Below are 21,657 nucleotides of genomic sequence, written 5' to 3'. Positions count from 1 at the left end.
ACAGAGAAATGCACACAGCCTGTATTCAGAAACTGAGCCTTAAAACCAGCCGTCACGACTTGTAACTTTGTGATGTCACAACAAAGCAGTCACGGCTCTCAGCCATGCCCAAAGCCCCGCCCACATGGACCCACCATCCAACCTTGCAGGATTTGGTTTCTCTGAGTGTTTACCTGAAATCTGCTGTATTTTTATTGGGTCACTCAGAAAACAGTCAGCCAATCAGAAGAGAGACTCAGCCTCCTCTCTTCTGATTGGTCATATTGTCTCTTTGTAGTTGTTTGATTGACTTCCTTTGATAAAAGTCTACCAGCATGTATTATTTAGTTTAATATCTTTCTATGCTGAATTAGTTCTTCATCTTAAAGGTGACTGAGTGAGTCACTAACCACATCTACAGAATGATAGGAAAAACTCAAAGTTTTGCAAATCCTAAGAATTGGGTGGAGAAAACAGTAGAATTATGGGTATTAAATCATTAAAATATAACGAGCTGAGGCTCTTACCCTGTGTGGTCTGAACTAGTGGAGGCTGACATCTAAGTGGAGGCAGAATGGATGATCATCCTCGTGTATTTGTGAATATGCTGACTTGGATAAAGAAACATGGAGACCAGTTTGTCAGTCATGTCGTTTTATTCAATGCATTATTCAGCGCAATTGAAATTTCCAGTAGGTGTACACATTGGACAGTTGGACTACATGTACTGTTTGATGCGTTGAATATTTTCAATACTGAAGCACATTGTAATAATCCATGCTAGCTATTCTTTCTGTCACTATAAGGTTTTCCAGTACAGAATACTGTACTGCAACACTGATCATGTTAGTGGGGTAATCTACACTTCATAATGTCTGCAACAGTGCAACCAAAAAGCCAGCAGACACTGACATCATCCACATACACTATGTGCCCAAAGTGTTTTAAACTCAACGTTCATTGACAACAACAGACACGTGGCACTACACTAACATTTGTGTCTTTCTCTTATGAAAGTCTGTGTGGGCAATCTCTCTTTTTTTTCTCACCTGGAACACAGGTTTCAGTGCAATTTTACACAGATGGAAATTCATCCAGGAACAGTGCTTAGTCACATATCTGTTACTGTACAGTACACTTGATATAGATTTCCAGGTTGGCTAATTTTGTTTAATGTTGAAGTTTTACAACTTTATAGTAGCGACAACCCTCTTTTTATTTCAATAGAGTCCAAAAACCATCTTAATACTGAGACCTGTTCCCAAGGAAAAATGTCAAATTATGTACTACCAGATATTATCACCAAAATACTGACTTTCAGCTCTAATTGCAAAACACTTGTATTATTGTCCTTAACAAATACAGTACCTTACTATGAACTCACTACATGTGCAGTATATCTCTTTCCAGATAGCCCTGTGTGTATGTCTTCAGTTGTTGGAGTTGATGTCCGCCTCATCTTTATCCTCACTCATCTCCTTGAAGCTCTCCTTCTTGGCTCCGTCTTTCTCCCTCTGGCTGCTCCTGGAGGAGCTGGCTGAGGCTCGGGGTTGGAAGCTGTAGCTGGCAGCACTGAAAGACATCCCTGAATTAAAGTGAGTCTCCTCCCCCTCCAGCAGTTTCCTTATAGGACCAAAAGAAAGAAATGACAGACTTAATACACCTCACAAAGCTTTAAGACTTTAAATGAGTCCGCTGGTCAGGAAGTCGCCATGTTTTGTTGGGTGTGTCCTTTAATCCAGTCAGCACCTGTAGGCAGCGATCTCTATGTCCAGGGCCATCTTGACGTTGAGCAGGTCCTGGTACTCTCTCAGGTGCTGGGCCATCTCACCCTTCATGTTCCTCAGCTCAGTATCCAGGTGGCCAATAGTGTCCTGTTACATTGGAAATGAGACAGCAGAAATTATCAGTCGTGTCTAAACATAGTTTTCTTAATAAATTCACTTACCTAACATATACATGTATATTGACTGTTCTTAATCTACAACAGTACTGGTTTCTCTGTGGCATAACTTCCTTTTCTCCTTGAAGGAATAAAATAACCTTTTGGAGCTTTCTCTGAGAAGCCAGTGAAAGCAGATGGACTTCCTGTATCCGATTTAGCAGATCAGAGGTTAATCTAATCGACATGCAGGGTTAATTCACTAAGAACTGTTTCAGTAAGTTACAGAGGCTTGTTAAAGTGATTACCACACACTAAATTTCTTGACTTCGGACCTTGAACCTGAATGAGACGATCTGTTACTGACACTGAGCTGTCAAACTTTGAGGAGAGAGCCATAACTTTATTTGAGACAGGTTTTTTATTACAGACAGGAATGGTTTAATTCTAATTTCCCTCTATTTCATAAATATATTTTATCGCATTTTACTGGGAAGCATCAGTGCTTTCTTTTATATATAAATTTACTGTTTCTGCTTTTTGTAGCAAAAGGAATAATTCACATTTTGGGAATGAGTTTATTTACTCTCTTGCTGACAGAACTAATAATAAGTAATACTCGCTCATTAATTACTCTGCCCTGATTGGTGATTTGCATATTAATTAAACTCAGCACCTTTTCTTCCTGTCTAACCTAATTTTAAATTGTTAGACACTTTTTGGAAATACACTTTCTTATCTAGCTACAGCCAGCAGCCAGTTATCTTAGCTTAGCTTAGTATAAAAACAGGAGGTCACTAGTTGTGAAGCCACCACACAGTTAATGAGGCTAATCTCTATGCTAAGATAAACTTATGCTAAGATAAGATAAGCTAAGATAACTGTCTCCTGTCTGAAGCTTCTTATTTAGCATACAGCTGAGTGGTATTGATCTTCTCATTTAATGCTAGCCAATAAGTGCTGAGATTAATTAAGAGGTAAGCCATCAATCTGAAGTGATTAATCAATCTGTAGGTATTTGAATAATTCTGTAAAAAAGAAGAAGAATCAGAACAGTGAGTGGTGTGTAAGTCACAATTACCCATGTTGTGCTACAATGCAGGTACCAAACTTCCTCATTATTAGTGAAGTGCAGACTAAAATACAATAAAACCCAGAGAAACGAAAGTCATGTGCTCTCAGGTCCAAGTCACCTGCTACAGTCTACATGGAGGTCATTTCTGTCGACAACTCTGTACAGTAATAAGATTGGAAGTGAGCAGATCTCACGGTCAAGTTTGCCATGAATTATGTCACAGCTTGAGTAAAGCTGTTAGCTAACCACACACAACAGGAAGTCCCCAATGTCGAGTATGAGCCGGGAATCCAGCAAACTAACAAAATGATTCTGCTCATCTCAATTGTGGGTACTAACAGAAAGGTTCAATATAAAAAACTTGGGGTGGTCCAACGTATGGTCCCCACAAAAGCTGTCGGACCCCTTGCGTATACTGGGGTCCCGGTTTTCTGACCCCATGAATATAGAAAAACGAGGCAACACACACACATACTCTCCACACCTACATTTGGTCATTATGTGGAGCATGTTGTTTTTGTTTCTGGTTTTGGAGCAGTGAGATTAACAACCACAGGTTATTGTCTAATAAACAACTGAACAATGTCTACCTGCGTATCAGTTTGACTGACTGCTCAATAAATAAAATAAAACAGTAGCTTCTGATGTAGTAAACTACTGTTGCCATGTTGGTGTAGCTTAGCTTGCTACATGTCTCTGGAGAAACTGTTAGCTTAGCTCACTTCACTTTCCAAGTAGCTTGACCAACACTTACATTTTCAGGAGAAGAAGAAAAATGAAGAGAATGAAGAGAAGAAAATGAAACTTGTGTGTGTTTCTAAAATCCTGGCTCTTGCCCTGCTAGATACCATGAGAGCTGAGGAGACAGGGGTACAGTAAAGCTCAAAGCAACATGGACGCTAACATACAGTATGTTCTCCTGGTTGATAGTGTGTATCCTCTCACTTAGAGAACACCCACTGTTCTTTATAATGACTGTGATTCTTGCCTGCAGTGCTGTGACTTCAGTGTTGTGTGCATCCTCCATCTCTGTGATCTGCCTCTCCAGAGACTCGTTGGTGCCCCTCAGAGTCTCCATCTCGATGGTCTTGGACTGCAGCTGCCTCCTGAACTCATTGATCTCCTCCCTGCTGGCCCTCATGGCCTCATTGCTCCTGGTTGCCTGCTCGCTGAGGCTGGCAAACTTGCCCTTGTACCACTCCTCGGCCGACTGCAGGTTTTTGGAGGCGATGGACTCATACTGGTTGCGGATCTCCTTCAGAGCTGAGGTGAGGTCCGGTTTGGCAAGCTCAACCTCCACGGAGACCTGCTGTGCTTCCATCAAGCTGCTCAGCTCCTGCATCTCCTCGTCGTGGACCTTCTTCAGGAAGGAGATTTCATCCATCAGCGACTCCAACCGGCGCTCAAGGTCCAGGCGGACAGCTGCGGCGTCGTCCACGTCCTTCCTGAAAGACTTCAAAGTCTGTTCAGCTTCCTCCCTTGCCCTCGACTCCTCCTCATACTTCACACTGAGCTTCTGAAATATGAAATGAGAGGGAAGGTAAGAGATAAGAGGTGAGCGAATGGGCAAGTAAGTTGTGAAATACAATACAATTCGCAGCTCCCTTTTTGATTTGACGAGGAGAAAAGGTAAGATAAAAACTAAATAAAAGTAGGCTTTGTAGCAGTAAATACTAACAGGACACAGCAAATAAAAAAACAATAGAAGAAAACCTCTCCTTACATACTCATCCTTTCCAAAACTACCCGGTGGTTTTACCTGCAGCTCGTCCTCCATGTTGTTCCTCTCGATCAGAATGCGATTCTTGTCCCTGCTCAGCTCGTCCAGCTGTGACCGCAGGTCCCTCATCTCCTGCTGGTAGAGGTGAGTGATGCGGGACGGCTCGCTTTGCTTCTGCCTCAGGGTCACCAGCTCCGACTCCAACACTTTGTTCTGCTGCTCCAGGTTCCGCACTTTGTCGATGAACATGGCGAAGCGGTCGTTCAGACCCTACACAACAGGATTAATGCTTGTTTATCATCACACAAAGTCTTCTACTGGGGACAGATGGCTACTATCATTTACCATCCAAACTTACAAATCCAATTATTTTAACTGCTTATATGTCTCAACACTCTGTGTCTCTATTAATAAATTACAATTTTTTTACATTTTTTTTACCACTCGAGGGCAGCATAACAATCTAGAAACACAGCACTGACATATTACCACTTTAAAACTGTTGATGTGGCTAACATGTTGGCAAACAGGTTGCTATTGATTATTGCAGCTTTAAATTTGGTGTGCAGCTTTAAAACTGGGATGAACTGAAGAAAAGCATCCGTCCACCTAAACGAGAGCCTGATGATTTCTCTGTGTGCCTTGCTGACACTGGGATGGGTATAGACACTTTTTCAGGGCAAAATGGTAAATCAAAACTGCAGAGTTAAATCTGAACAGTTTCCTTAACAAAGAAAAGAGAAAGAGAAAACTTCATCCATTACATCTTTCTCCTCTCTCATCTCTTTGGTGTGAGACATCAAATGCAACTGACGTTACCGTACATGGGTATTAAAAAATACATGTATGTCTTCCTGCATTTGACTTCTCCAAACATAACGTGCCTGGTTCAGATATTAGCTCATCGTCACAGTATTAGAGAGAACATTAGCCCTGAATGAATGAATGTACTAATGTGTTAAGCCTGACATGTGCTCATTCTTTCTGTCTTTAAATATTTTTGAGGCATTTTTCCTTCATTCAAATATGGACATGAGAGAGGTGACAAGATACGAGTGGTGAAAGAGGGAGAATGACATGTAACAAAGTTCCTGGGAGGAGAATGGCACCAGGGACATTGCAGTCACATTATATGGTTGTGCGTCTTACACACAAAGCCACCACAACGCCCACACAGTTTATTCTTAACCTTGAAGACAGGCGCAACTCAAAGTCCTCTTACTTGTTTGTTCTGAAGTAGAGCTAAACTGGCTGGTCTTCTAATTAATTAATTGATCAACAAAAATTTATAGCAAACTACTGAAGCAAAAATGCTAAAAATATATATATAATGGCTCCTGCTTCTTAATTGTGAGGATTTGTTTGGTAGTATATTTGGATTTTGGACGGTTTTGCTTTATTCTGAAGCTTTTGACCGTATTACACGATCTTAAACCCTCCGAATCGTGGACAATTGGAAGATCTACAGCAGAGCAATGCAATCTGCTGTGACATGGTCAAAAGCTCCAGAACAGAGTCAGTGAACTCTGAGCTGACCTCATGTTACTGGTGTGATTTAGTTACAGCTTATGATATTTATAACAGGGTGCTGATCTGTGGGCAATAATACAGAGCATCAGATTTATGGGAATTAAATAATAGTTAATTAGGTGGTGAATCTTGTAAGTAAATAAACTGATTGGTCCTTTCATTATAGTAAATATGTCTGTATGGTTTGTAGTATATTAGCATGTTATGTTGATACAGGTTTCTTCTAATACAGTTCAGAATGAGGTCATTCTGACAAAAGACGATCTTAATTCTAGTTTTCATCTCATATGAACTGATTTACTCTTTTAGGTAAATGCAAGTAACTACCTGATACTCAAGGACTGAGACACCAGAACTGAAGCTAATTGGCCATAAATGTGGAGCTGATATGGGAAGTTTTATGTAAATTGGATGAAATGTCCTGTTTTATTATTCACTATAGACTCAGTATATATCAGGACAAGTCGTGTGCATTAATGCTACTTCATATCATAATGTCTGTAAACACTTTTAAATAAACCTCTAAATGTTTTTCAGTAACCCAACATGCAAGAAGTGCGGCAGTGTTTCAGCCCTGCACACCCACCTGCAGCTGCTCCTTCTCGTTAGTTCTGATGACTTTGAATTCATTATTGACAACGGAGGTCTGGGTCAGGTCCAGGGAGTCGGTCGGCACCGGAGAGAAGGAGGTGGAGGACCGTCCGGTCCGTCTGTACAAGCTGAGGGAGGACGCGCTGTTGCGGGACGCAGCCATGGACCTGAACCCCGAGGAGAACCGAGAGGAGGTGCCGCTAATGCGAGTGGAGGAGTCGGGGAACCTGGGAGAATCCCCGAAAATCTTCCGGTAGGATGACGAGGTGTAGCGGTCTCCGTAGTTCATCTTTGCCGTGAGTCAGAGATAAAACTGAGGGACTTAAAGAGCTTTGCAGCAGCTTATAGACAGCGGGCTGCAGCCAGAGCGAACCATTTTACGCGCGGCCGTACAAGGTTGTATAATATTAGCCCGGTGCCGAGTGAGGATGCTGAATGAGGTTTTGCTGTTTACAAAGAACAAAACAAACACTGATGTAAATTTTCCAAGATTTCGTCGGTGTCTCGGCTTCATTTGGTGTTTACAAACGATGGACCCGTCCACACATGAGCATCAGTCCTCCGGGCTACGTGCGTCATGCAATTCACCTCTCATACCAGCAGACAGAGCCGTGTGGCTGAGGAAAGTCCCAGTCAATATGGATCAATCTCAATCCTCAAACCTCCCAGTGAGAGCGAGGGTGTTTTATTACAGCTTGGATGTGGCTTTGGAGAAAGAAACGAATGTAAGAAAAACATTTGTCTTGTCTTGTCTTTGTTCCTCCTCTGGTTGAATGTTTATCAGAAGAGATTATCTGAGTCATATTCTCAGGTTCCTGCCATAAGGCTGTATAGGCAAGTGGGCCACTGTCTGAGGGTCCCAGATCCTTAAAGAGGCCCAAACTGTAGGCTACATTTGTTTACGTTAATGCTGTAAATAGTATAAAAGACACAACATTCCATGACTGTACAAGGAAAAGGCTACAAACGGTAACTGAAGGACTTAAATATCTGGATGTCAGTACAGAACTCATGTACTGGTCCCTGAACATGGATGCCATCTACCTGAAGGGGCAGAGCCAGCTCTTTTTCCTCAGGAAGCTCAGGTCCTTTGACGTCTGCAGTGAAACGCTGCACATGTTTTATCAGTCAGTGGTAGCCAGTGTACTCTTTTATGCTGCAGTCTGTCTTTAGTCTTTCGTCTTTAGGCAGCATCATGTCCGACATGAACACAAAGAGACTGGACAAGCTGGTCAAAAAGGCTGGGTCTGTGCTTGGCAGGACTCTGGACTCACTCAGGACTGTTGTGGAGAGACACATGCAATGTAAGATGGAGGCATTCTTGGACAATACCAACCATCCTCTCCACAACATTCTGGCAGGACAGAGAAGCAGCTACAGCTGCAGCAAACGTTTCATCTCACTGCGCTGCAGAACAGAGAGGTTCCATCCCATCATCTTAAGATGCCTCCACTTATGTAAAGCTGTAGCAGGAGAAAAAAAAGGTTCCTAAGACTTTGTTCTAATACAGTGTCCACCCCATGTTTGTTCAAAGGTGGCAGTCAACTCCTGCCTGCCAAGAGCTAAGTTGTTTCCCTGTTGGACACACCATGCTGCAGGCTGTTATGAAGAGGAGTGGGCCTCGGTGTCTTTGCTCATGGATGGATTACAAAGTGACAGGCCCCTGGACACAGACATGTACAAGGCCCCTCTACATAGGAGTCATATTGTTGTCGTGTTTTGTCTATTTGTTTTCATTTTATGTCTCTGTGTGGTCATCTTTGTGGTAGTTCACTGTCTCTTTGGAGTTGTTTATTTCAACCTACCAAATCTACCAAAGTGGTAGATGTTTGGTGCACGGACTCTCCAAGTGCTATTTTGGTTCATGTAGGTGCAGCAGTGACAAAGAGCTGGGTGAGGTGGAATATAAATGAGAGGCAGTCACATCACTGATCTCATCACTCTGACACAGCTGGGCCAGTCACAGTGAAGCATGACAACAACAGCTCAACAAATGGAAAGACGCGTCTCCAGGAAATCATGTTGTTGTCTAGATGGTGCGGAAATATTGATGATGCCGTTTATATGAATGCAACAATCTGACAGAAAGTGGCAGCAGATTGACATTGGTCCAGAAACAGATGTGGTTCTGAGACATCCATCCTCAGTTTCAAGACACATCATGATCCACCAGAATGTGAACAGCTCGTTCTGCGCTGTCTCATTTGAATACACCTCCCACCCTTTCGCACGACTCCTCCCAGCTGTGCACCGCTGGCCACCAAAATACCACACAGAAATGAAAGTGAGGTTCAAGGTCAGGAAACAAACTTTGCTTGAAAATCTTTGTGCTGCCATGAAAATAAGCCCAGAATGTTAATTTGGTATCCATACGCAAATGTAATATATGTAAATATATATTTCTATATATGAAATTTCATATATTGACATATATATCTAGCCTATACAAATATATACATTAATGTATGTTTGCTTATATTGTAGGCGGATGTTACATAAATATATATCCATCCCGCAGCCTGTCAGTATATGTTGATATTATATAGCCTCCAGTAGGGTCCAAAAGTCTGAGACCACTTTCCCAGAATATGAAGATACATGTTTAAAATTTATGAGAAATTAATAAGAAAAACATATATAAATATATTGACATTTATGTTGTTTTAATAAACTTGCATATATGAATGAAATATATTGTTGGTGTCACAAGGTGACAGGGGAGGACTTACTGGGTGCACCAAGATGGCTGCCTCCAGCTGCAACCAATCAGCCGCTCATTGACTCGCCCATCAAAGCAAATGTGCTGCAGGTCTGGTGAGGCAGAGACTATGTGGAGATTGGGCCACAAGCTGTGTGGGTGTGTATATAACTGTAGGTATCAGACCACAAGACGGACGGGGAGATTGCAGAAGGAAGGAGGAGACTGCTGAACAGAGGGGTAAACCGAGACGGCCGTGGAGAGGACCCAGGCTGGCAGGAATCTGGAGGAAACCAAGCTAAGTGACTCTCTCTCTCAGCCACGTTTCTCTCTACTTGTTTGAGCAAGCTTATGTTGACGCAGCTAAACCGGCTGACCAGGGGAGTGCTGTGAGACCCAACCTTGGCTAGCATGCTATATTAATATTTTTCTTTATCACTGTGTGGAGTGTGACCTATTTTGACCTTTTTGTGTGCTGATGACTGGATAGCATGCCCATTGTTGGATAGGTGGGCCGGAGCCTGGAGCAGCCACAGAGAGTCAAGAGAGAGCGAGAGAGAGAGATATCCTCCTTCCTGCCTGGATGATTCCCGCCTGTTACATTAACACATGATTTTTACATAGAACACATATGCTCCAGGATATGTGTTCAGTGGAAAAATTCCTCACATAGATAATTTTAATATACATTATTAACATATCTTCATATATCCAGAGGATGAATATATGTGATAATAATATATCCCCTCATAGACGACATATATGGCAACATCACTCTTGATATAGCGACATATATATCATATATTACAATTCCATATGGGCGTGAATGATTGCTTTCAGGATGGAGGATGGCAGAGGTTGAAGGTGGAGGTTTGGGTTGCAGCTTTCTGCCAGAATGACAGTAGAGGCTGCAGCTGCAGCCAGCTTGAGGAGGCTTGAGGCAGGGGCTGGAAGTGGCTGTATGTGGAGGTTCAACATGTGTCTGTTCACCAGAATCAGTGGTAGCAGTTGGAGGCCAGGGCTGCAGGCAGGAGCTGGAGGAGACTGTGGGAGGAAGCTTGGGCTACAGCTCTCTGCCAGAATATACAGGTGGTGGCAGCAGTGCAGATTGCTGGACAATGTTGTAGGTGGATGTTCAGGCCGCCTTGTGTGTCCCCCATGAGATTAATCTGGCCATGACTCGGCTCCTTAGAGTCACGTTATACTGCAGACTCACAGGTAGTACAGAATGACTCAGATTGTGGGCAGTAACTTCAGTTAGGTACTGAATTTCTGAGAGGCTTGTTCACAGATATTCTGTTCTCTTAAATAAACCAATGTGGCTGGCACATGTACTACCGAAAAATACATACAATATAGACACTGGCACTGGTCGTTTCTGTTGGATCAATGCTCTCATTGATTCTTTGTCTACCAGAATATTAATAATTTATCCCTCAGGGGTTTGTGCAACACGAGGAGCAGAGGCTGTTCCTGAGAATCTGTGTAGGAATTTGAGATGCAGTTCCCTCTGACAGCCAGAAGAGGTCGATGCAAATCAAGGTTTATCTAATCTTCCTTGTATATCGCTGTATACCAGTCCAAAGAAAATACTGTGCAGTCCTCTGGGAGCTAGTGGAGCTGAGAGATGGGAGAAGATGCAGGTGCAGGGCTGGAAGAAAACAGGAGAGAGGCAGTTATGGCAGAGTCCTGCTTCCCCAAGTCAGCCTGCTCAGTTTCAGAGGTCAGAGGTCAGCAGACCTTCAGTAAGCTTCCTGTACAGTAGAGTAACTGTGTGTGTGTGTGTGTGTGTATGTATGTATGTATGTATGTATGTGTGTGTGTGTGTGTGTGTGTGACTGGTAAGATGAGGAGCTGAGCAAAAAATCATAATCATATGAGCTTGTGGACTCTACAGTGAGTCTATATTACATGTTTCTATCCACCTAACAAATACAGCAGTATAAGCCCCGAAGTGACAGTGTCCATAGTGCTGAACTTTGAATTAGACAAAGTAGATTATGGTATTTTTTAGATACCAAGCATCTTAGGTAACTGGGTTGTAACTTACTCACTAACTGCCGGCTTGAAGCTTGGTGACGTAGTGACTACTCGCAAAGCCAGCTGGTAAACTGCTGTAGCTGGAGGGCTAATTGTTAACTTGCTAGCCAGCCTTGCTGGGCGTCGCTAGTCAGCACACAATTTCATTCAATAAAAAGTTACTGAAGAGGGAAAACGTTGACTCATTAGCTTAGATTAGCTCGGTCACTAAAGCAACAATAAGTTAGCATAGTTCACTCAAGATATTTGTACCATTGACTCCTGTCTCATAACTGTCTGCAAACTGTTCCTCTGTTGTGACACTGTTCTTACTGAAAAATAAAGGTAAGCACTGTCAAGACGGCTTTCTATTGAGCTATATTTGAAACAGTCACGTGGATTCATTTTGCTACCACAAGTGGATCACAACAATTTCTAATGTTGCCATTAAATCCCGGTTGTGTCTACTATTACCAGCGGTTGGTGTCATCGCCTACAGGAGAAGAAAATAATCACTGCTTCAGATGTAATATTTTGCCCCCTGCAGGACGGTAATTGTACTGCGTCAGTGTTTTCCCTCCTTTAGATGTTGGTTTCTTTGGTGAGAGTTTTAAAATTTTTTTACATTATACCACCTGTTAGCCAAAATAACCATTAAAATAAAATATCACTGTGCCACACTAGCATCCAGTGGATATAAATGTCAAAAAATAATTCATACAATTCTGGCTGTAAAACATAAATACTACTTTCAGACAGCAGCCGTGGGTCTAGGACTCATTCATATGAGACAGTTGTTACCCAGCTCCTCACTGTCAGCAAAGACTCCAGTCTGCAGTTTCAATGTAGTGTCAAACATGAGAGTTACACTCACATATACTGACTTTTCCAGGTCAAAGTTAAGTTTCAGTTTCATCTCTCTGTCTGTCAATCTGCACCCTCCCTCTCACTTGATTGCTCATGTGTGCTCTCTCTCTCTCTCTCTCTCTCTCTTTTTTTTTTTTTTTCTCAGTACATCATTAAATGACATTTAAACATTGGTATCTTTCAATTCATTTCCAGTTCACCAAAGCCTGGGAGCGTCCAACCCTGGTCAAGAAGGGGGTCATGATGGAAGGTCGGCTGATGCGGGCTGACCCATTCAGATGTTACAGATGCCAATGTGTCATTTTGAATGGGGAGTAAATGTCGAATGTTAACTTTTGGAGATTGTTGAAAACATTTTCTAAGAATCTGCATTTTAGTCCTTAAGGTGGTGTGTGAAGTTTAACATTCATTGTGTCTTGAGAAAACACATTCTAAACATCTGTCACATGTAAGGAAGGCATTTCCTTCCTCAAAACAGATTATTTATTTATTTATTCATTTGAAACCTGCATTGTTTACATCCATAGCCTGCAGTGTTCTTCTTCCCTGCCTCTGCAGCCCATTGCTATGTTTCTTTAACATGTCACCACCAACAGTGGACTAGTGTGAAATTTTGGCATGAACCTAGATGGCTCTACCCACATCCTCGTTTCCAAAAATACAAATGGAACATTAAAACATTTCTCCACAGCGCTACTAGTGGTCAAAAACTCTACAGGGTACAGTTAAAGAGGCTATTTGTAAGTTTTCTCTGCCGCTAAATGTGATTTCTTTCCAGGAACAGGCGGTGGTGATTGTCACGTGACAAGAGCTTCGGCCATCGTTGCATCTACAAAACAAGAGGTTATAACACATCCTCTGAGCAGCGCTACATGTTCAGGGCAGATTGGAGGCTTCAGTGAGTCGCTATCAGAAAGTGACGTTATGGGCCGGTTAGCATGCTAACTTCAGGAGAAGAAAAGCGATAGAGACAAGAGTTAACATTGGTGATGCTTTTCAACTCTGGAGACAGCTGTTGGTGAGTAAAGGAATAAAGTTTGATGCTGAACTCACATTTCCTCTTTACTGGTAAATAAACAGTTGTTAATGCTAATGCTGACTATGTAGCAATATTAAAACTTACAAATAGCTCCTTTAACACTAATCACTGAGCTTTTTCATAGTCATCAAACCAGAGAGCCATCACCAGCAACTGCTTCCTTTTGACCATTGAGGTAAGGGCCCTCTTGTTTCTTCCATTAGCCAGAAGGACAGAGGACAGAGGACAAACATTAAAGGGATAGTTCAGGTTTTTTGACGTGGGGTTGTGTGAGGTATTCATGCATAGTCGATACATTACCTACATTAGATCTTGGGCAGCACGCTCCCATTTAGGAGATACGATCGGGAACACCCTGCAGACTAGCAGAGCTATGTGTTGCTGTGCACGGGGCCACCGGAAAAAATGTGTTTTAGACACTGAAACACCCACCGAGACATTCCAATATCTGTGCTCCCAGTCGGATCTCCTGGTCAGATCTCCTAACTGGAAGTGCGCTGCCTAGGATCTAATGCAGGTAATGTAGGCTACAGACTATCACACCTCACACAACCCCATGTCAAAAAACCCAAACTCTCCCTTTAACAGGTGTGTGTGTGTGTGTGTCTGCAGTGTGAACTATGAAGGAAATAAATATGTTTGATTTTATGTCATGTTAGGTGATTTAATGGTGATTGAAATAAAGAAACAATTTACTGTTTCTTTGCCATGTTCATTATGAATCTGATCGCATTTATATTAATAAATATACATTCATATCTGTAACATATGAATATAACATGTGGCCTATAAGCTTACCCTCCCACCTGCCTTTTAATAGTCAGTGGGAATGATTTCCGCTGGAGTCCCTTTAAACCCGCACACACACAGAAACTGTGGAGGGTTGCGTGACTGTTCGCCACTGTGCCTGTTTCCGCACGGGGGCTATTGGCCGCCACCGCGGTGTGGGCGGGACACGACGTTCTGACTCAGCCCTGAGTCACCGCACGACATGTCTGTCACACATAGCCTGCTGCTGCGTTCACGGACCGTGCGAATTTATTAATTTCTTAAACTCGTGTCACATAAATATTCCTACGGGGAGGGAAATAAGTCAAGAGTAACCGACGTCTTACGGCTTGTAAAAATGTATAGGGACTTAGCAGTGGTGAACTATATGCTTATGTTTATATATTATAAGTCTAGGTATAGTTAATTTAACAGGTTTTGTATTGAATTGTTAAAATAAGTTATTAAATGGTAGGCCTACCTAAATTAGGCCTACTAGAGCTAGAACAAGCTGTTACTTTTAATCGTGTTTAACGTCTAAAATCTAAATTGAGCTGAATTTGTATGTAAGTGTTGACCGCGTACCTGCCGCCTACGGGCAGAGAAGTAGGTAGTTCATATTTACCATCTGCCTCATGACACGTGAATACAGCACCAGACAGGCTGATCTTACATGACTTCGCATTGGCCGCGATCTGTGACATTGGAGACGCTGGACTGAGCCTGGACCTGGTCCATCAGTTTTTTTTGGTAAAACAGAAATTTGACATCCCAGCAGCAGCGGAGTGAGCTTTCTACCACAACAACATCCCGAAAGCCATTTCTTTCAAACCTATTTGCTACTTTAGCACCGTGCTGGACGGATCTGCCATAGAGGGTGAGTGTCTTAAACTGCGTCTTGAACTCTTGTACGGTGGACTGGTGTCTGGTGTTCTTGGTAGTGATGGTAAATGTTGTTTCTCTGCACCGCTCTCTGTCTGTATACGTGCGATTTAATGCGTCCGCGTGTTGCCTCCTCATTTAAAGCACCTCAAACATTTTCAAAAAGTAGCTCCTGGTGTAATAAACACAGGATGTGTACGGTCTAATAAATGGACAAGTAGTCTTGCCCATCTACATCAGTCAACGCTTCCACCAGAGGAAAAGCAGAGCGTGGAATTCCCGTTACGCACCATTGCATCGCGCGTGACAACCGCCAAACTACATTGGAAAAAATGTTGTTTTGTGGCTCTTGCTTATTTTTTTTAATGCTAATACACAACAACACAAGACTTGCGATAATATTTTAATTGGAGTTGAAGCTTTTCTTAAAATCGGCATAGACATGACATACGACATATGATACAATGACAAATTAAAATGTGGTATTGTAATGTTGCCCCTTGTATGGAGCCTACATTTGTCTTCTGTTGTAACAGTGGGGCTACTGTAACGAACAGAGTGAGTCAATTCTAAAAGTTAAAATTAGATGAAAATATGTTATGTTCGGCACATTTGTATGACTCTAAAGATGTATATCCATTTTATTTTATGTAAGGAATAACTATTTTCACGGAGTCCAGTTTGAAATGAGACCTGAACCTTCAGGAGCAGGGTGAACTGGCCATGGTGTTCTCTCTTGTCGCTCCGGGAAAAGCAGTGCGCATTTACCGCTGTTGTTGCTGTTGCGGCTGCCACCATTATATAACCAAGTTGTCTTAAAAGCTCACACACCATCACTGACTGACAGACATATCCTGATCTGCTGCTGCGCTGCTCCAGTGCAGCACAGCATTCCCTACTTGGGCCTGATCTGCACGTGTGTGTGTGTGTGTGTGTGGGTGTGTGTGTGTGTGTGTGTGTGGGTGTGTGTGTGTGTGGTGTCAGGTTCAAACTGAAGGGATTGTAAGATAATTATTATTATTACATGGATAATTATTTAATGTATCTTTATTATTCTCTCCACCAAGGAGGTTATGTGGTTTTCACCTGTGTTTGTTTATTTGTCAGCAAGGTTAAGCAAAAGGTAATGAATGAATGTTTGCACCGAACTTCATAGAGAGAAAGGTCATGGGTCAGGGAAGAACACATTAAATTTTGGGGCAGATCCAGATCATTTATGAATTAGATTTTTTTTTCTCTGAAGTCTGGTGTATGTTGTTTGACATTGGCCTTGGTGGAGGTTCTCTGAGTGCCCTTCTTAGTATTGTTATTAGTAGTTATAGGAGTATGCTCACGTGAAGTCTACACACTCATGTTTGCATGTGCATCTGTTGTAATGTTGCGACAGTGTGTCTGAAGGGGTTGTTGTCATATTTTATAATGTATATATGTATATTTTTATGTTTATATTTTTATCACGTCAGCAATCATATAACATTCTTATAGAGGTTCACCCTGTGTTACTGCTGTGTACTCACACAGTGGTTGAAAGTAACTAAGTACTTTTACTCTATTACTGAATTTAAGTAGCTTTAGGTACTTTAACTGAATATTTCCTTTTAATGCTATTATGTGTCTAACTCCACTAAATTTTGGAGGGAAATTTGTGATGTTTATCTCCACTACATGTGTTTGACAGCTACTTTATAATTACTAATTATCTTTCAGAAAAAACCTTTGAATTAAGTTTATTTTTAAAGACCTTATAAGAATTTTTTTTCCACCTTACCAGCTATTTACAAAGTGTAGTTATAAAAGGCTGGACATTCCCCAGACCTCTGACCTAATGCAAAATTTATACACAGAATTTATATTAATGAGTTATTTTGTGATTGATTAACCCATCCATTTTTCAGCTTATCCGGTCTGTTTGTGTTTAATGATTAATTAATTACATTACTAGGAGTCATTGTTATACAGGAGGAACCATGGCTCTGGTTGTGGAGCAGGTTGTCGGCTGATCTCTGCCTTGGCTGTTTGATCTGCGGGGATGCACAAGCCGGTGCAGTTGTAGTGTCAGTCCCAAGCCTGGATAAATAGGAGAGTTGTGTTAAGAAGGGCATTGGTGAATACTGCAGAAACCTTATATCCAATATTCATCCAATAATCGATACTTTGTTTCTTTCCCTACCCAACTGAAAATACCTAAACTATGAATTAGTCAGATTAAGCGCCACATACACCGGTAAGATGCATCAGTATTCATTAATAATGTCACATACAATAATATATCAGTGGCTTACAGGAGACATTTTCTGCATAACAAGTACTTTTACTTTCGATACACTCAGTAACTATAGCTGATAATACGTCTGTACTTTTACTTTAGCATTTTGAATGCATTGCCTTGTAATGGAGTATTTTTACATTGTTATACTGACACTTTTACTCAAGTGTGTCTGAATCCTTCCTCCACCACTGCACTCCTGAAGACTTTATTGGTCACATTCTCTTTTCTGATTGTAGCACTAAGGGACTTTGCTCTTCAGGTATATTTTCACAACACCCATCTAAAATACATGTGTACTCTCTGTATGGGTACTGCATCAGTCAGTCATTCTGTCTGGCCTATGTAGGCCTGGCTTGGCCTGGCCTGAATGAATTGGCTGCCATCAAATAGCCATGGGTGCTGCCGGAACTTTGTCAACTGGATTACACAAGCAAGCAGGCTTCTAATTTAGCAGCTAATCCAGATTAAGGTGCCGTGGTTCGTCTGTGTTCCCAGCCTGGGGCTCAGACGCTGGGCCCGTCTGGCAGACGGAATCAGCAGCCGTCCAGCATCCACTGTCTCTGTCTGAACACTGAGATGATACATTCAGGACCCTAAAATAAGGTCAGGTCCCTACAATACATCTCTTTTTTGCTAGTAGAAATTTCCAAACCCATGCTGTGAGGAGAATAAAACTGGATAGAGGAAACTATCACCTGCCTGTCCTCCTCCAGAGAACGTTGTTCATAATGCTGCCTTGATGATTTTTTATGATTTACTGATAGAAATGTGTGATTTGTGGTTTGCCTTTGCTCTCACTTATGATGATACAAAGTCAAGGATCAAATCTGGACTCACTTTGGCCTGTAACTGGTGAACTGTTACACAGCCACACTGAACTGATTCCCACAGAAAAGCCACAAGACAGAGCAGGTGGTGCTCCAAGGGAAGGACACGTGAGTTTGTTCTCACCTGAAACTGAATTTCAGACACTTCAGATCTCAAATAAACCAATCCACAAATGACTGCAGGTCCAAATCTGAATGAAACACCTTAATAAGCATATATATATATATACATATATACATATATATATACACACTGTATTCTTGATACAGATACAATTTTATGTTGTCCCCTGTGATGAAAATTTATGTATGATATAGAGAATATAAAAGTTTACCTACTTCACAATAGCACTTTGTGTAAGGCAAGGGACAGGTGCTGTATTTCTCTCAGAGTTTGAAACCACTAACTGGTGGTTGGGGGTTCGTTTTTTCTGACCTTCTCCTTTTAATGCATTTGGCATTCAATATGGAGAATGTGACAGAGAGACTGAAAGAGAGAGAGAGAGTGAGAGGGAGCGCTCTGTGAACTATAAATAGACAGTGGGAGAGTGGTTGTGATGATAGCATCACCACACAATAATCCCTCAGCAGGACTGGCGTTACTCCACTGCACTACACCAGCCCTAACAGTGAACAGGTATCCCCTCTACTTTCCCCTATAATCAGGGTTATCTGGCGAACCTGAGCCTCTGACCCTGCTCAGTTTCTCTGTGTGTAGATGTTGCATTAAGCTTGTTAATGTGGACCTGTGGGCAGAGAGGCATGTTTCACTCTGGCCAAAATAGTCTAAGTTCAGAATAATCCTTTTAATTTTGCAGTGTGCAGGGGCTAACTGCTCAGTCAGACTGCAGGCGGAGGTGCCGATTATGCTCCTGCAATACTGTAGGCTTTGACTGCCATTTGTTGAATGTCATGCTGGACCCTCACTGTGGCTCCCATCAGCTATCAGTCACCAACCAAATATCGGCTGTCATCAGCTTCAGCCCCAGGTATTGCAACCGGGAAATTAGTTAGCATTTTACTACTTCTGAGACTACAGAGGTTGTTGGGGACGATAAACATCATCATGTTGAACATGAAAACACGATCTTCTCACCAGTCCACCTTTACAGCCTTGTTGTGATTATATTTTTAAACTATTACTAACTCTGTAAGAAGAAAGGCTTTTGTAGAAAAGGTCAGAGCTGAATCAAACTACAAGTTAAGGTTCAGTGGTGGTGACATTGAAGTCATGTGACCGTGGTGTAGTTGGTTTATAGCCTAACATTAGGTTTTTGCCTCTGGTGATTGTATTTAGGCTTCAAACATCATAAAGTGGTGTTCATTAGTGAAGATTATCATGCTGAACTAAATGTGTCAGTTTTATAACTTTTGTTGGTCACAGAGTTTATTATCTGCAATAATCCAGAAACCAGTGTTAAAATCTCACTGGATTTTTGTTGAGGGAACCAGGGTGATGCTAATATCTGCGTTGGACTACAAAAATACATCATTGTTTAGCGCTGTGGAAAATGTTGAGCTCGCTCTCTGTGGACTTTTAAACATCGCGTGTGAAATATAATGAAGCGAGTACTCGACCAGTCAGAAATGTTCAGCACTGCAGACCACACCCCCCAAAGTTCCTGAACCTTTGGAAAGTACTACCAGAGACAGTAGAAAAATCGAGATGCTTCATTTCCGATTATTTCCTGTATCTGTGTCACGTGGGTTTCTCCACCTCCCCGCCACTTTAGGAGACCGGAAGCAGGTCTGAGTGTATTCATTCCAATGGGCGGAGTAAACGAGATCACAGATCATGACAGATTCTTTCGTTCCATAGTCACAGAAATACGTTTCATGCCAGTTGCCTTGGCTTGAGGGAGGGGTTGAGGGACAATGCCCACTTAAGAGACTGGAACTGTGTCCCATTTCATACCATTGGCGCTGCCTGTAATGCGGTATCTTCTGTATAGAGGATCTTTGGTACTACCCCCCAACCAGGGACTTTTTTATGGGTTGATCAACCCCGGAACTAAATGTAGACCATGGTTCCTGTGGTCGAAATGCGGCTTTTCATTTCTAACCTGTGAACATAGACTGTGAACAAACAGATTTTATAAAGCTGTAGCTAGCTAGCTAATGAAGCTAAAATTAGCTCCACGTATTAGTTAAAGACCCTGTCTCTGGCTAAGTTTTTATTGTTTCAAGCCAACTCATTTTAAAACAAGAATGTTGTAAAAGGGTCTAAAGAAACACTTGATGGCTACATACATGATATCGTGCTAAAATCATGAGGCTAAAGCTAACAGGTCCTTAAAGCTAACAGGTCCATTGTTCTTACATTGCAGTGTAGCACTAGTTAGGGCTAATATTGCATGTATAATGAGGACAATTTTAAGATAATGTGATTGTTTAGTTTATTTGTTCATATTTCAACACTTAATACAATCTTGTGTAACATGGCTGAGGTTGCTGGAATGTAAACTTCCCCAAATCTAGTAAAGAGTAAGACAGAGCTGCTAATGTTTGCTTGAACTCTGATGGCATCCCGGACCTCCAGTGGGGACATACTACACAATGGATGTATAAGTTGTTAATTGAGCATTATTAAACATAGGCTGTAAGCTTATTACACAGTGTGGTTAATATTGCTATAGTTAATGATTACTGCTTGACCTTGGAAGTAACAACCAGTTGATATTGTAGGAAGTTAGCAAGTAAGTTTGACATGCTAACAGCTTACATACACACTGTTGAAACCGTTCCTTATATTTTTGCCCTTATGTTTTTGGCTTTGCACAAGGCTATAACTAAACTAAAATGAACTAAAATAAACTAAAATGAACTAAAATAAATAAATAAAAAGAAAAGACACTTTCAGGGTGGTTTCTCTTAGTATAGAAAAAGCTTGTAATTTTTAGTTGTTTAGTTGCAACATGAGAGGCAACTTGATCAAATTCCCAGTGTAGCAAGCCTTTATTTTGACGTGAGGGTTTATTATGACACTGAAATGTACAGCTCATGTTGTGCAGGATTTACAAGAGCATTTGCATCTTATCAGCAATGTTTAATGGGATTGGAAGTGCAAAGACAAGACATACAGATTTAGTATTTCCCGTCAATCCAGCATCACAATAGTATTTGTATGTGTGAGTATGTGTGTGTGTGGCAGCTCTACATTCTCAGTGCCTTTACTTTGAGCAGAGTGTTCACCATCGCTCCACCCCTTCAGGCACTGACCTCCTTTTCATTATTCACACAAGCAGCACCTTTTCTTGCTTCTTTCCTTCTCTGTCTCTCTCACATTATGATTTTGTTTTTGTGTGACATTGTCACACTTCATGTGTAATGCCTCATGTGTGCATGGATGTACTCTGTACAATCTGTACAATATGACCATTAGGCTATGTCTTTGATAAATGCTTCACTACATGAGTGCATGAATGCTATCTTTCCTATTTCTTGGGATCTTGTAACTGGCAGCAATTAATAATAATTAGTGATAATGAATCATAATATTCTAATTTAATGT

At 41.6% G+C, this 21,657-nt stretch overlaps 2 protein-coding genes across 2 annotated transcripts in view; one reads left to right on the top strand and one right to left on the bottom strand.

Moving 5' to 3' along the window:
• Positions 1-633: 633 nt before the first annotated feature.
• Positions 634-7,122, bottom strand: LOC111220578 (alpha-internexin-like). Its single transcript, XM_022743697.1, has 5 exons — positions 6,773-7,122; positions 4,696-4,926; positions 3,925-4,452; positions 1,729-1,853; positions 634-1,602 (listed from the first exon to the last, which is right to left on the bottom strand). Exons 1-5 carry the CDS (start codon positions 7,064-7,066, stop codon positions 1,410-1,412), a joined length of 1,371 nt encoding a protein of 456 aa, XP_022599418.1. The 5' UTR covers positions 7,067-7,122; the 3' UTR covers positions 634-1,409.
• A 7,831-nt stretch (positions 7,123-14,953) lies between these two features.
• Positions 14,954-21,657, top strand: part of sertad2 (SERTA domain containing 2) — a 34,754-nt gene continuing 28,050 nt past the window's right edge. The window contains exon 1 of the mRNA XM_022743924.1: positions 14,954-15,045. The gene's annotated coding sequence lies outside the window, so the exon portion shown is untranslated. The remainder of the gene's footprint in view (positions 15,046-21,657) is intronic.

The sequence above is a fragment of the Seriola dumerili genome, unplaced genomic scaffold (assembly GCF_002260705.1).
Source record: "Seriola dumerili isolate Sdu_G_001 unplaced genomic scaffold, Sdu_1.0 BDQW01000073.1, whole genome shotgun sequence".
NCBI classification, from domain to species: domain Eukaryota; kingdom Metazoa; phylum Chordata; class Actinopteri; order Carangiformes; family Carangidae; genus Seriola; species Seriola dumerili.
The sequence above is the reverse complement of the archived record's forward strand: the minus strand, read 5'-3'. Positions and strand labels throughout refer to the sequence as shown.

Bases quoted from the DNA above. Each gene is read 5' to 3' on its own strand.
- LOC111220578 (XM_022743697.1), bottom strand. From the start codon at position 7,066: ATGAACTACGGAGACCGCTACACCTCGTCATCCTACCGGAAGATTTTC. The intron at 4,927-6,772 runs GTGGGTGTGCAG...CCTGTTGTGTAG, and splicing joins ACGAGAAGGAGCAGCTGCAG to GGTCTGAACGACCGCTTCGC. The intron at 4,453-4,695 runs GTAAAACCACCG...TTCATATTTCAG, and splicing joins ACATGGAGGACGAGCTGCAG to AAGCTCAGTGTGAAGTATGA.